This window comes from Scophthalmus maximus, chromosome 13 (assembly GCF_022379125.1).
Source record: "Scophthalmus maximus strain ysfricsl-2021 chromosome 13, ASM2237912v1, whole genome shotgun sequence".
NCBI lineage: Eukaryota > Metazoa > Chordata > Actinopteri > Pleuronectiformes > Scophthalmidae > Scophthalmus > Scophthalmus maximus.
Window position 1 is genome coordinate 14,932,773 of NC_061527.1, and position 15,269 is coordinate 14,948,041.

Consider the following 15,269-nt stretch of genomic DNA (forward strand, 5'->3'; position numbering starts at 1 on the left):
CATTAGAGGTATACACTAGAGGTATACATTAGAGATATACAGTAGAGGTATACAGTAGAGATATACATTAGAGGTATACAGTAGAGATATACAGTAGAGATATACAGAAGAGGTATACACTAGAGATATACATTAGAGGTATACACTAGAGGTATACAGTAGAGATATACAGAAGAGGTATACACTAGAGATATACATTAGAGGTATACACTAGAGGTATACATTAGAGGTATACATTAGAGATATACAGTAGAGGTATACATTAGAGGTATACATTAGAGATATACAGTAGAGATATACATTAGAGGTATACACTAGAGGTATACATTAGAGGTATACATTAGAGATATACAGTAGAGGTATACACTAGAGGTATATATTAGAGATATACACTAGAGGTATGCAGTAGAGATATACAGAAGAGGTATACACTAGAGATATACAGAAGAGGTATACACTAGAGATATACATTAGAGGTATACACTAGAGGTATACATTAGAGATATACAGTAGAGGTATCAGAAGAAGTGCTGAGAGGAGGATAGGATTGTTCAGGATATTGTTTCAATTGTTTATGTTCAAAAACCAGGTACAAACCAAAATTTGGCATTAGATCTGCTGTTATCTTTGAATTTTGAAGGAATAGGCTGCATCCCGCTGTTTTCTGTCTCTATGCTGAGCTAAGCTCAATATGTGTCAATATTCCCATTGTTCTCTCAGAAAGAAAAATGATGACGTGTATTCCTCCAAATGTCTCAAACTCTTCCTTCACATACTTTAACTGCTCATCTGTTCCCAAGAAGCAGTCGGTGGGAGGAGAGAAAGTGCTGATACATTTATCAGCCGGGAAATGTTGCCCAGGACAGATAGTAAAAGAGAAAAAAATATATTAGGCATCAATTGAAGAGAGGCGAAGTCAATCGTCAGTAGAACAAAAGAGACTCGGGGGCAGAGACGAGCGACAGAGACAGACGGTGAGTAATGGAGACGAGGCGAGAGCAGTTGTGAGTCAAACATGAGGAAGGGACGGGAGAGGAGAGACAAAAGTAAAAAGGAGGAGTGGGAGAAATGTGTATTTAAAAAATGAGCAAGGAGGAGAGTGGAGAACTAGAGGAGGAGAGAGATGGTTAGAGTGAAATTAAAAAAGATTCAAGTATCAGAGAGAAGGTCAGTGAAGGAGAGAGACTCCATTAGTGTTGGAATAGTTCTCATCTCTCTCACTGTTTCCACACACACACACACACACACACACACACACACACACACACACACACACACACACACACACACACACACACACACACACACACACACACACACACACACACACACACACACACACACACACACACACACACACACACACACAGCAAAGGGAGAAGACAAAATTAGAGAAGCGGGCCAAGAGACAGTTTCCCATGGTGCATCTCTGGAGGCATCTGTAATAGACAAAGCTGTGCCGACGACTGACTGCTCCTCCAGCTGAGGCCGAGAGAGAGAGAGAGAGAGAGAGAGGAAGTAAAGTAAAGTAAAATTTGTGTATTCACTTCTCCATTTTCGTGAGTGTGCCTGACAGACACAGACACACACGAGGAGCGACAGATCACACCGAATGCAGGAAAACAAGAAGAAGAGAGGGAATGAAGATAAATAGAGGAAGCCTTTGAACAGAGACTGAGGGAACATTTATGTGTGAGAGTCTCAAAGTGGCAGGGACGAGTGAAACTGAGAGAAGAGGACGAAAGAGAGCGGGGGGGGGGGAAAGGGTGACAGTGATGGATAAGAGATGTAGATGGATGGAGGGACGGATGGATGGATGGATGAAGGGCCACGCGGCAGGTTGGAGGATGGAGAGGCGGCAGACTGAGATTGACAGCCTCCTCTCCCGGGGACGGATGAATAAACCGGCGCAGGCAGGGGGGGTTCGTGGGGGGCGGGCTACGGATGGAGAGAGAGAGAAAAGATGAGAAAAAGAGTGAGGGGTGGAGGAGAAGGAGGGGGTAATGAGAGATAGACTACATCTCCGTAATCAAGCCATAAAGGAGAGAGGGAGCGAGGCAGCGAGAGTGAAAAGACGAGTGGGCTCTGAATGAGTTAATCATGATTAATCAAGACGCTTCTTGCTCTCTGTCTCTCTCTTCTCAGACTCATCATCACACACACACACGCACACACGCACACACACACACACACACACACACACACACACACACACACACACACACACACACACACACACACACACACACACACACACACACACACACACACACACACACACACACACACACACACACACACACACACACACACACACACACACACACACACACACACACACACACACACACACACACACAGCCCCCTGCTACTACATTCCTCTCAGAGCTGTGTACACAGTGCACATGCGTTTTTCAACAGTCTTGTGTCTTTAAAAAAGCAGCGGTTCCCAAACTCTTGTGATCATTACAGATGTTGAAAAGTTCACCTGCCTCCTCACATGGAACAGATCATCGTACAACTGGAGAGAATGTACAGCGCTGACATCCGCCGCTTTGAACTCGTCACCGCCGACATGGAGGAATCAAGCTCGGCACGGTGGGGGAGTGACGACGAGTGACGATGATACATGTGGATGCTCGGGCGGAGGAGGTGAGGCCTTCGTATTGAACAGCAGCATCACAGATATTAAGTGACAGCGTCGCTCTCAGGTGAGAGGAGTGAAGGGCACCGAGAAGAATACACTCACAGGTTGACTGTCTGCATCTAGCCCACGGGAGGTGCTTCATTAAGATCACATCAGATAAGCTAAGATTGTCTTTATTAGTCCCACTATGAGGAAGTTTGCCTGCAGCAGCAGAGGGCATAGTAGTAATACAAAACATCAGTTGAAAAAAGAAAGAAAGGAAGAAGTAAACTTGCAATAGCTGAATATTAATATTGAGATTTGATTCTATTGTTTCAAATTTTAAAGATATTTGATGTTTCACAAGTGACCTGTTGGATTCATCTTGGTCCTGACTCCAGAAGGATGAGGGCCGGATTATGATCACAAAGTCCAGTGCATTTCTCCCTTCTGATCAATCAATGGTGATTACAAAGCCAAAGGAAATAAATTCCAACTGAATAAAACACACATGGAAACACAACACATAAAAATGATTATAGTTGACAACACTGTTGACCCAAGACAACCATCGCTCTATCAGATATAATCTTAGAGAAAACATGAATGTTTTAAATTTGCCTCAAAACAAAAACACTTTTAAAAAGTTGAGCAGCAGCAGCACAGTGGCGATAGCAAAAATAAAACTCGATGGCACAGAATCAGCTTCATCATAAAAATTATTGATAGGATCAATTATTCATCAGTTTTTTGTCTTTTCACTGGATTTGTTGACTGTTAGAAAAACATGGACCGTGAGCGGTGTCGTCCGGTAAGGAGCCACTCGTTTAACAAGGTGAGTGTGATGGTGGCACCAGAGGCTCTGATGAGAGAGAGAGAGAGAGAGAGAGAGAGAGAGAGAGAGAGAGAGAGAGAGAGAGAGAGAGAAGAACTGGATGGGAGAGAAACCTTTGCTGCTGCTGCTACTTCTGTGTCGCTGCTTGTGAGGAGTGTGTGAATCCTCTGACAGAAAGAGGAAAAATAGGGCACTTTCATATTTATTTAAGTGTCAGATCCAGAGCTGTCTGTAGGGAGGAGGGAGGGAGGAGGGGGCTGCAACCACAGGAACTGGAGGCTTCCCAAGCCTTTCTCTTTGCTCTCTCTAAACACACACACACACACACACACACACACACACACACACACACACACACACACACACACACACACACACACACACACACACACACACACACACACACACACACACACACACACACACACACACACACACACACACACACACACACACACACACACACACACACAAGCAGGAAAACCAACCAAACATCCAATGCTGATGTGCATCCATCTGCCTGTGTGTGTGTGTGTGTGTGTGTGTGTTTGTAAATGGGAACAGCTCTTCAACACACCAAGGTATGTCTCAGAACTAATAGACAGAGTGTCTCAATGAAAATTACACAGGTGCCAAACAAGCCGTGATCCACCGTCTCAGAGTCGTCACGAGAACCGTGAGAACGCGCGGCACAGACGAGATAGAACCTTCCTCACGGCAGACGAGGGAACAGAATGTGGACTGACATCCCAAACACTGTGAGAACATCCCAGGGCAGTTACCTGCTGGTTTCACCTCAGAGTGCAGTGGCTGCTAAATGTAAATCAACACTTCCTCCTGGTGGACCTGCGGTGAACTACAGGAACCCTCGGGCAGCGGGACGCCGTCCCTCCTGTCAGTTGGACAAAATCAAGTCATCTTAGCCAAGATGATCCAATTTAGGGGACGGAACTTATTTATTCATGTTGTACAACCTAGATTTATATTCAGATGCAAATATATATATATATATATAATTAAAATCCTGGTCAATTTGATTGGGACAAAAAACAACACAGAACTGTTCAAACAAGCAAAAGTGGATCTTGCAAATGGAAGTTCGGCAGCGACAGGAGATGACTTGTACATTAGACAAGGAGGGCAACAATCTATTGGTGGTATGTTTTTGATTTAAAGTATAATAAATGTTCCCTTTCTTCTACTCCACAGCAACTTACAAAATGCTGCCAAAGCATTTCTTTTATCACTTTCAACAGTGACAATCTAGAAAACACAAGCAGGTATGGGGTTATTGTATAAGAATTTCTTGCCTCTGAGGCGATCCATAATCTTGTGATACCGACACAAGAAGATCCGCAAATCACTTAATGTGGCCAAGTCTAAAATCAAGATGTTGGACTGTTGTTAAGTTTCTTCTGACATTTACATTACTATATTCACTTTAACAAAATTAAAGGCAGAGTTAAGTTTACTGTAATGGATCATGAGGCATCTGCAACTTCGATCGCTGCAAGTTGATTTTCATACTGTGATGAGATGAACTGGAACCTCACCTGTGACCTGGACCTCGTGTTTGGACTGTCGACCTCATGAAGTTCACCAGACGTCCTGCAGTAACCACAGTGACGTGAAGCCAGCGTGCAGGAATCTGTGTCTAAATGGAGAAATTAAAAAAGGAAACTGCAACAGGAAATCAAATGTGATTATGAAGTAAAAGCTTTCCAACCACAGAGGCATCGCCTCCAAAGATTTACACTCAAAGCGACGTCTCACACCTTAGTAAAAGAAGAGGAGAACAGATTCTTCTGATTTGATTGACTTTATTTGTAAGGCACAAGAAGTCCTTCTTTACTGCAGAACATTTCATATTATTTATAGTAAATGTTTGTTGTAATTTTTTTTACAGTTTCTTTTTTTGTAGTTTGTTGTTTATTTGTTTAAATGAAGCTATGGTTTCAGACACAAAACATTTTTTTTTTTTTTTGCCAAAGTACACACTTTCAGGTTTTACATTATACACAAAATAAGTATTTAAAAAAGACCTTTACAAAGCTCAAAACGCTTACAATGCTTCACGCTATGGGGGCAAAAAGTTGGGAGGGTGGGATGTGGCGCGGGAGTAAAAGGGATGAGGTGGGGCGGTGGATTAGGAGGGGGGGCAGGGTCAGAGAGGAGGAGAGGAGTCAAAGGGCGAAAGGTCAACGTACTGCAGTTTCCCCCTGGTGTCACGTCAGTTTTGTAACACAATAGCACAAGAATCATCCAGGACAGACAAGAGAAGATGCAGCCATATACACATAAAGCTTTCTATGTATAACTGTATACAGAGGCCAACACCCCCAACTACTTTAACAAATACATAGATTTTTCATTTGTATGTTTATAGCGTCAGCTTTGTAATTCTGGTTTCTAGTTCATATCGATTAATATTTAAAAACAAAGATAAAAAAAGAAAGAACAAATGAAACAAGTGCATTGATCGCAGAAAATCTGGAACAACATTCTTTCAAAAAAAAAAATAATGTCTCCACTAGAAAGGAATCAATTTCAGTTCCCCTGCAGACATGCACTTGTGTTTGTCACTTCATCTACATGCTCTGCATATCACTACAAGTACAGTATGTAGCTGGATACATACAGTATGTGGCTAGATGGGAGGATGATGCGCCGCAAGCTTAATTCACAAGCAGAGTAGCATGTTGACGTTTGTAGTAAGAACAGCGATGCATTTCATCTCTGCAGTTTTCATCACAGACGACGAAACCCGCACAACTGTTGATACACACACCGTGTTCACATAAGTACGACGTGGGCGTCGCAAAATATCCCCGACCGTCAAAACTTTCAGACAAAAGGTTTCATTCTGAATTCCCCCCCTTTTTTATGAAACTGTACTTTTTTTAATTCCTGAATTTCCACCGCCAAATTATCAAACTCGACAATTTGTGAGCAAATGTCTCGACTACAACAATAAAATGTGCTTCTTCTTTAATCCAGAAATCATTTTTTTTATTTCACAATCAAACTCACTCATATTCAGTCACACTGAGAAGCCATTAAAACAGAAAGGGGAGGCTAACAAAGTGTGTGTCTGTGTTTGTATAAAACATAACTTCATGCACAGGCTGTCTTGAAATCAACAATCACACAATCAGGTCTCCACTCGACTCGCAGGGACTCGGATCATCTTTGTGGACCGGCAGCGTCTCTGTGACGAACACTAAACCTACTGTCTGGTCTGTGTTTTAGCCACCGAGGGAACCGTTAAGTTTACAGAGTCATGATACTGAAATAAAATGGCAGCGGTTACGTGCAGAGACTTCAACCAACTCCCCGCCGACGACAGGTCTAATCAGACGGAGTAAGTGAGTCACGGAAAACATGGAGGCAGGTGAGCAAGGCTTGTAGGGCCGGGGGGAGGTTTGACTAATCAGAGAAGCAGGAGATTTCACTGCTTCTTCTGTCTGATCCATATTGACGTAAATAAGTTGGATCCTGCAGATTCCCCACTCAGTGTTGTCATATTAAGATGTTAAATCACCTGTATAATGACGTGCGAGTCAAACACGTGGCAGACCTGTGTGTTCGCAGTGAATCAAAACGTACGAATTTGAATTTACAGAGGGAAACACTCTCCATCTGAGTGTGGGGACAGAGAAATAAAAAGACCAAAGACTTCTCCTCAAGAACTGGATCATGATAGAGACCGGGACCGACAGCATGCAGAGTCTAGTCTCTGTATATTAAGTTTGTACACTCACTGTGGATAAATAAACCATTTCCCAGTGACACGGCTTCTACCCCGTCCTGTCCTCGGTTTGTTTTGCTCAAGCCTGAACCCGTCGAGGGCGGTTCTTCAAAGACACACGCTGCCCTCTGCTGTCAAACACACAACATGCACGTTCTCCCTCTCCGCAGCCTCTGCTCTAATATTAGTGCACATTAAAGATGAAAAAGGTGGAGGGAGGGTGCACGAGTCAGATGGCTTCTCTGTTTTCTGTTTTGTTGTTGTTGGTACCTCAGCTCTGTTTAAAGTCTGGTTTTAAAAAAGAAAAAAAAAGTGGCCTTTTACGGTGCTGGGTGGATTTATCTGACGTAGCTCGCAGGGTCAGGCGAGGTGCTTTTCCTTTCTCCTTATAAATTTAGGATTATACACAAATTCTGTAGTGGGTCTGGAGGTCTCTTATTATAACAATTGTGCTCCAAAGGCAGCAGTTTTTGGTTATAATGTGAGTGTAGCTATAGAAAACAAAACAGCAGGGGTATTTTTCTCTCTTAACTCCGGCATTAGGGTGATATTCAAACAATCCACCATTTAAACTCACCGCCAATTTTAGCTTTGAATGAATGCATGCAATCTGAACTACCAAAAAAAGAGAGAAGGAAATCAACACTTCTGAACTCTGAGAGACCTTATCTCAGGAGAGTGAGTTTGTAGGGGAATCCTGTGATGTGCGCGACAACTTTTACAGCTTGCCAAAGAACCCCTTTGTTTAACATTTAGCCTGTTTTGACAAGTGCAAGACTGTGTGTTCAGTCTCACAGATCAGTCCTGTCTAACAGTCCTGTCGAAGCCCCCCTTAGAACAGAGGCAAGAGATGGGGGAGAGAGACAGGAAGAGAGGCATGGAGGAAAACAAACCTGAAACTAAACATGACAGAGCAACAGGACGGCAGGAAGCAACAGAAATAGAAAGCAGTCCTGATTTAAGAGAATTGTACACAGAAACTAAGTTTAATCATATATGTGTGTATATATATATATATATATATATATATATATATATATAAAAAGCGAGTTTTTGAAGAAAAGCGAGAGGGAGAGACACTGAAGCAGGTATGGTAAATGGTGATAGGATTAAAGCCAACGTTAGCTAATGTCAGATAGAGGGAGACCAGGAGAGCGACTGTAGCCCAAGGGGGCTTGGATCTCAGGATTCAGGTCTCTGGATAAAAACAGAGCTGAATGGGGAAACCATCTAATCAGACTTGTCTCCGTCCTCCTCGCGGTGGCTGTCGACTCCTTCGCGTGACGCCTTCTCCTCCTTGGCCAACTGGGCTTGGGAGGCCAGCAGGGAGGAGAGGGAGAAGAGACCGGAGGAGGTGGTGACAGCGGGGAGGGTCGGCTGGCTCAGGCCCAGAGGCAGGGGGGTCATGGGCAGGGCCAGACCCTGGAGCTGAGACAGCTGGTGAGCCTGGAGCTGCTGCTGCATGGAAGACAAGCAGACACAACTTAGACACAGCAGGACGGATACAGCAACAGCACACAAATCAGAGCAAAACACAGACACTGTAGGATACACAGAATCGACAATGCGCAGACCCTAATATACATCACAACTGGTGTTTAATATATAATGCCTGAGGCACGGCACTAAGGGCTCACGCACAATAGGACAGATGGAATGCATATATCACAGCTAAGATACAATCTGCAGCGCACACAACATATTTATAAAAGACGCACAACATCTCAAACACCGAGAAGACGGGTGAAGGAAGCACAAGCAGAAGGAGGGAGAGACATGGTATTAAAAAAGAAAAGATGTCCATAATCCAGCGGAGGACAGACAAAACATAAAACAAAACTAAACATTAAAAAAACCTGCATTTTATTTTCATATAAAGACAAACAGTTAGTGCCAGGCCTCTGCACTTTAATCTCTCCCCACTGTACTCACACTCTACATGATGACACATCAGTGGGTTGATGTTTATCACAATCCTCACTGACTCCATCTAACCATCTGAACGTAGCTCAGGCTTCACCTACTAAAGGAACAGCTCTGCTTTACGTCCACAGGTGGAGCTCCAATGTTCCATGTTTAGATATATATATAGACGGGTCGTATGCAGTGATATTAGCAGCTATCAAAAAGATATTGATTTTAGAGACGGGATAAAACTGGATGACTCCCAGAACTGATGTTATCAGGTCTATGTGAACCTGTATCCTCTGTGACTAAAGCGGCAAACACAAAAGACAGAGGCAACTCTGAGAATGAAGAATGAGACAGTAGTAAGGCTAGCTAGCTCACACTGGACCCATTGTAGAATTTTGAAGTTTGCTAAACCTCTGGTAAAGTGATGGAATAGCTAAGCTAGCTAGCACAAAGCTGATAATGATTAAGTATGTCTATCTGGCTAACATTACAGCCACTGTGATGAAGCATTGGGACTAGCAAGCTAATGCGCCATCCATAACGATTCACTATTGTCTTAGTATATTTAATATGTCAAGTATTTGGGATGTTTTTCAACATAATGGAAGTAGAACATTGAGCCGCATTCTGCATTTAAAATATGTCATATTAACCAAGATTTGCATTATTATTATCATTACTATTAGAAAACCAAATCACTGGATAAGTTCTACTGACAACTACTACTACAAACATGAAAGTTCTACTGACATAAATGCTGTTTCACAAGTCAGAGCTTATTGAAAAATTGTTGATTTAGATTGCAGTTTGCTTTCTTACGGTTACAATTAGCCATTAAGTATAGGTCATTAAAAAAACAACAGAGCTAATGTTAATGATAAATCCTTTTGCTTTTCTAGCCATCACAAGAGCCTCTGGCAGGGCTGGAACATCGTACCCTTATGATGGAGTTCATCTCTGGAGGGGTGACCTGCTTGGCCCTCTCTATGGCTGCCAGAACCTGCTGCTGGTGCTGGAGACGGTGGGTGGGGGGTGGCGGTGGGGGTGGAAGACGAGAGGAGGAAAGTGAGGGAGACAATAAAAGTGTGGCAGAAACAAGGGGAGGAGAGTTTGTGGGGAGAGAGGTGAAAAGGTTAGATCAATATCAATAGTTGCAACAGAGACCCAACAACCCTCTCTGGAGATGCCCCCCACCCCCCCAGCATTCAGCGCGCGCGCGCGCACACACACACACACACACACACACACACACACACACACACACACACACACACACACACACACACACACACACACACACACACACACACACACACACACACACACACACACACACACACACACACACACACACACACACACACACACACACACACACACACAAGCCTTGTGTGACACTGGTGAATGGATGGTCGGCTGGTGTGCTGTAATGGGTGGAGGTCAACCCCCTGTTGGGCAGATAAGAGCATGGCTTATCTGAATCACACGACCATTTATTACGCTGACAGACACACAGACACACACATACACATACACACAGCACATATAAAGGAATAGAGGAGTGGGATGGAGGAGGCTGCAAGGGGAGGCAGGGAATAGAGGCAGGGAGGGGAGTGAAGGAGGTGGACAAAAAGGAAGGGGGAAGGGACGACTGAAGCCTGAGGAGGAGGAGGGGCAGATTGAATATGGCAGAAAGTCAAAGTGGGGGAGGGAAGGACTGAAATGAAAGTGAGGTGGAAAGGAACACAGGAAGCGAGAAATGATGAATGACAGGAGGAGAGAGGTGAAGAGGAGAGAAGGGGAAGGAGGCAAGCCGAGCGAGGGGTCACAGAGGTGGAAAGGTAATGAGGCGGGAATGAGCGTGATCTCATTCCACGATGTGAGGAAGAGGGCCGAGGGTCGAAGGGTTAGTGACGTCTTTGTGTCAGTGTGTGTGTGCTCACCTCCTGAGACAGGTAGGGCAGGACTTGTGCGCAGATCCCATTCAATCTCTTCACTATCTCAGCCTGTGGAGAGAGATTTCGTTAGTTTGAGGACAATATTTGGCACTATTTAAAGTTATTGTTGTTGTCAACCAATCCCATCCAACTGTCTCTGAGCGCCTGTCTTCCTTCTTAAGATGGGAAGCTTTAAAAATTAACATTTGTTCTTGAGGGTATTTAAAGCACCATGGTGGGGTATGAATTCATTTTTCCACAATAAAGTACAGTGCCCATGTTCCTCATTATAAAAGGAACATGTGATCCAGTGGGGAGGCGTGGCTCATCAAAACGTTACGGCGCAGTCAGACCGAAAACCATCTTGCAAAATTCACAGTGTCGCCAAAAGCAGTGATCATCAAGTGTTTTATCAAACATTTAACAGTCATTAGGCCAAATCCCTTTGTCTCTGCTGCTTGTAGTATTTCATCGAGGACTTATAAAGCAAAAATATTACAAAATGTATATTTCCTAAACAAGAGGTGAGTCCCACCCATTCTCTCAAACTAGCTGGTCATTGAAGACTCTTTTTTCGATTTAATGGCTCAGTCAGATTTTTTATTGCGCAAAGCAAAGGAAGCAATCAATTCACAACTGGAAGCAAATGAGCCCTGTTCTACGCTGAAGTTAATGGGAAGCACATTTTGGTCTGATTGCGCCACTTTTCTGTCCTCCTGCACAGGACTTTTCACTCGAGCTGCCTGATTAGATGTTGCCATGTATGTACAAACTATGACTGATTGACAGCTCCCTCGCTCTCCGTTTGCATTAGTCGTACATGATGGGGCCATGTAGGATTTACACCAGACATCACTGACTGTGTCTGCTGCTTGAATGTTGGCAGCATGTGTGTGAAAAACTGCTTTAATGGAGTGCAGGCAGGAAATGACATGTCAGATATGATGTGAGAAACCCCTTACTTCATCTTTTCACAGCTTTTTGTAACTTCTGCCCATTTGTAAACAGCAATGAAAGGTGACTTGGAATCTGTAATTTCTGGAGTCTGCCGTTCACATATTTTCATACATACAGAACGCAGTAGGAGTTTGTTAGAGTGATAGACATTCACAACAGCAGGAAAATCTTCGGAATTAGGCGACGGTTGGTGCCTAGGTAGAACGCCCACTCGCTTGCTGCGAAGAGATTTTCCTGCTGTATTCTCACATGGGCTCACTTTTTATGTCTGGAGCAACATTTGGGGACACTTGAGTTCTCACAAATAAAGTCCCTCTGCAAAATATCAGGAGAATGTTTCGAACTTCAGTGCATGTCTAAAAGCAGCTTTTCTGTTATGTAGAAAAGATCTGTCTTGGGGACATCTTTAGTGAGCTACCTGTTCATACACTACTATGGCAAGTCAAAATGTCTGTCCTACGGACCACATTATGTAGTTCAGACTTCTTTACCACCATGTAATACCCAGCACAACTCCACCCAACAAGCTCTGAACACTCAGACAACACTTGTTAGCGAGATAAAATCACTGTTGGTTTTGGTCTCTTCATAGGTTTTGTCGACAAGAAAAATATATTACCAGACTTGTCCTTTAAATCCTCATTAAATGTAAATTGCCGTTCAGCGATTCAAAACACACTCTCATCAGTGTGGGAAACGTCTGCTATGACCTTCCCAGGCAGGGGCACACATCTTGTATCACACACACACACACACACACACCAGCCATATCAGGATCCCTTTATCACTTCATTAATTAAGTTGATGCACTTAATACTCTTTCTCAAAACTCTTGGATGCACACACAAACACACACACAAACACACACACAAAGGAAGCACACACACACACACCTTTTCCTCTCTCTCGTCATGCACACTCCCTATCTTTCTCGCATGCAGGTCTATTATCACATTTGGTTGGTAATCATCCAATCCGTCTGAGATATGCAAAGCAGCAGTAATTGTGTTAGAGCCTAATTTGTGGCACGATGAGGAGAGAGGGGCCTCCTAACAGTCATTAGGCATGCAGAGCACAGCTCCGCATCAAGAGCTTCACTCCTATCCGCTACACGCACGCGCACACGCGCGCGCGCGCGCGCGCACGCACGCACGCACGCACGCACGCACGCACGCACGCACGCACACACACACACACACACACACACACACACACACACACACACACACACACACACACACACACACACACACACACACACACACACACACACACACACACACACACACACACACACCTCTAAAATGTCTCAGCAGGACTCGCTCCATGCTAACTATGACTCTTCGTCTTATTGCCCTTTATTCTATCTCTTCATCCCAAATCTGGGTCTGTCTCCCCTTTTATCTGTGCTCTTTATCATCTTCCTCTCAGTCTGTCTCTCTCTCTCTCTCTGCATTTTCTGTCTGTATACTTCTTTCTCTCTCTTGTCCTCTCTTCCTCAAGTAATACCACTACTGAAGCACACATTCAGTGACACTGACTGTGTGTTACACACAAGTCTGTTGTCGGGAAGGACACGTGTGGAGGAAGAAAAACATGGTGAAAAGCAGAACAATAGACAGAGAAAGAGGACCAAGCAATAACACAGCTCCATTCAAAATATTCCCACAATATTCAATCCACAACTCAACCTTGCTTCTCTGCACCAAGACAAAACAGAGAGACACAGATAGAGAGAAGAGAACAGAGAGCGAGTGAACAGAAGGAGCAGAGAGGCATTTTTTTGAATTGAGTAGGACAGAGTGATCAAGAGGGAGCAATTGAATGTGTGAGTGCGAGAGAGAACGAAAGAGAGGGAAATAGAGACAGAGGTGGGAGGAGGAGGAGGAGGAGTGGTTGCTCTGCACAATAGGCCTAGACATGAATGCTCCTCGACACTCGTTTCCACACATCCCCTTCAATTTCAAATCTCTAATCGAACTAGCGACTCTCCGCACCCACTCACATGGTGTACGAAGAACACACACACACACACCCACGCACGCACGACATGCAGGATAAAAGGAGCACACATGAACATTAACAAAACCACTTATGTGTGCTCGTAATATGCCAGTCACACACACAGAGAGAGAGAGAGAGAGAGAGAGAGAGAGAGAGAGAGAGAGAGAGAGAGAGAGAGAGAGAGAGAGAGAGAGAGAGAGAGAGAGAGAGAGAGAGAGAGAGAGAGAGAGAGAGAGAGAGAGAGGAAAAGGGGTGTGATGAATTGTACATATACGGCTTAGTGCGTGTTTGTGTGCAAGTGTGTGTGTATGTGTGTGTGTGTGCCCTGCGTGCATCACAGTGCCTGCACTGTGCTTCCTACCTCAAAGTTTGTGTCGGTGCATATATATGTGAAGGTCTTTAAATCATGGAAGCTGCAACCTCTGTGCGTATGTGTGTGTGTGTTTCCATTTGTCAAAGCCCACTCGGTTCTTCCAATATGGCTGTCAGCATGCGCCGTCAATCATAAGACAGTGTGAGTGAGTGTGTGTGTGTGTGTGTGTGTGTGTGTGTGTGTGTGTGTGTGTGTGTGTGTGTGTGTGTGTGGAAGGCAGCGCCAGACGAGGTCACCGATAAGGGCTGGCCCTTCGGAGGCCCATCGCTCTCTCCCTCCTACAGACCGAGCATAAATTACTCCCCCAGCTTCAGCCACACAACTGATGTATGGGCCCCCGTCTGGGTGAAGGCTTCCTTTACTCTTGTGTTTCGACTGCAGTGTCTTCACTTGATTTAGGGGAAACCGAAGAAATTAAATGTCTGTCAAATAGATATGACCATAAATTAATGTCGCCCACATCAGCATTCACGTTGTAACTTATGGCATTATACACATTTCCATACTCACCAGAGTTGGAATACTGTGGATTAAAACGAATCGAACCAAACAGCAATCAAAAAAGAAAAAAAAGAAAAGCTAAACCCCTTGGCACTGGCATTTTACACACAGCCCGAGGTGACATCACTCAAACGTCTCTGAACACTGAGATTATCTCTGCAATTCACACCTGTCAATCAGGGAGCTGCAGGTGTGCGGCGAGGAAATCAGGTTGGGAATGCACAGCTGTGCCTGCCTCGAAGGAGCGACAACACAGTGCGACGAGTTATTTTGTGTGTTCAAGGCTCGGGACGTAAAATAATGAACCTGTTTCTTTCTTTCTTTCTTTTTTTGCATAGATGAAGTTATATGATCGGCAGCTTGAGCACCATTTG

General features: G+C 44.2%; 1 protein-coding gene and 1 long non-coding RNA gene across 5 annotated transcripts in view; one reads left to right on the forward strand and one right to left on the reverse strand.

Annotated features, from left to right (window-relative positions):
- The first annotated feature begins 680 nt into the window (after positions 1–680).
- On the forward strand, positions 681–3,461 carry LOC118318617. The gene is made up of 3 exons (XR_007032047.1): positions 681–974; positions 2,473–2,652; positions 3,408–3,461. It is a non-coding gene; the product is annotated as an uncharacterized LOC118318617 (long non-coding RNA).
- Positions 3,462–5,264: 1,803 nt separating this feature from the next.
- Positions 5,265–15,269, reverse strand: part of tle5 (TLE family member 5, transcriptional modulator) — a 34,178-nt gene continuing 24,173 nt past the window's right edge. The window contains exons 5-7 of one of the 4 annotated variants that reach the window (XM_035648442.2): positions 11,067–11,129; positions 10,061–10,135; positions 5,265–8,664 (exon numbers count right to left, since the gene is read on the reverse strand). In XM_035648442.2, the coding sequence (XP_035504335.1) occupies positions 8,440–8,664; positions 10,061–10,135; positions 11,067–11,129 (363 nt within the window). In that variant the 3' untranslated portion in view covers positions 5,265–8,439. Of the gene's footprint in view, positions 8,668–10,060; positions 10,136–11,066; positions 11,130–15,269 lie in introns of all 4 variants that reach the window. The other 3 variants (XM_035648441.2, XM_035648444.2, XM_035648443.2) reach the window with 3 other exon arrangements.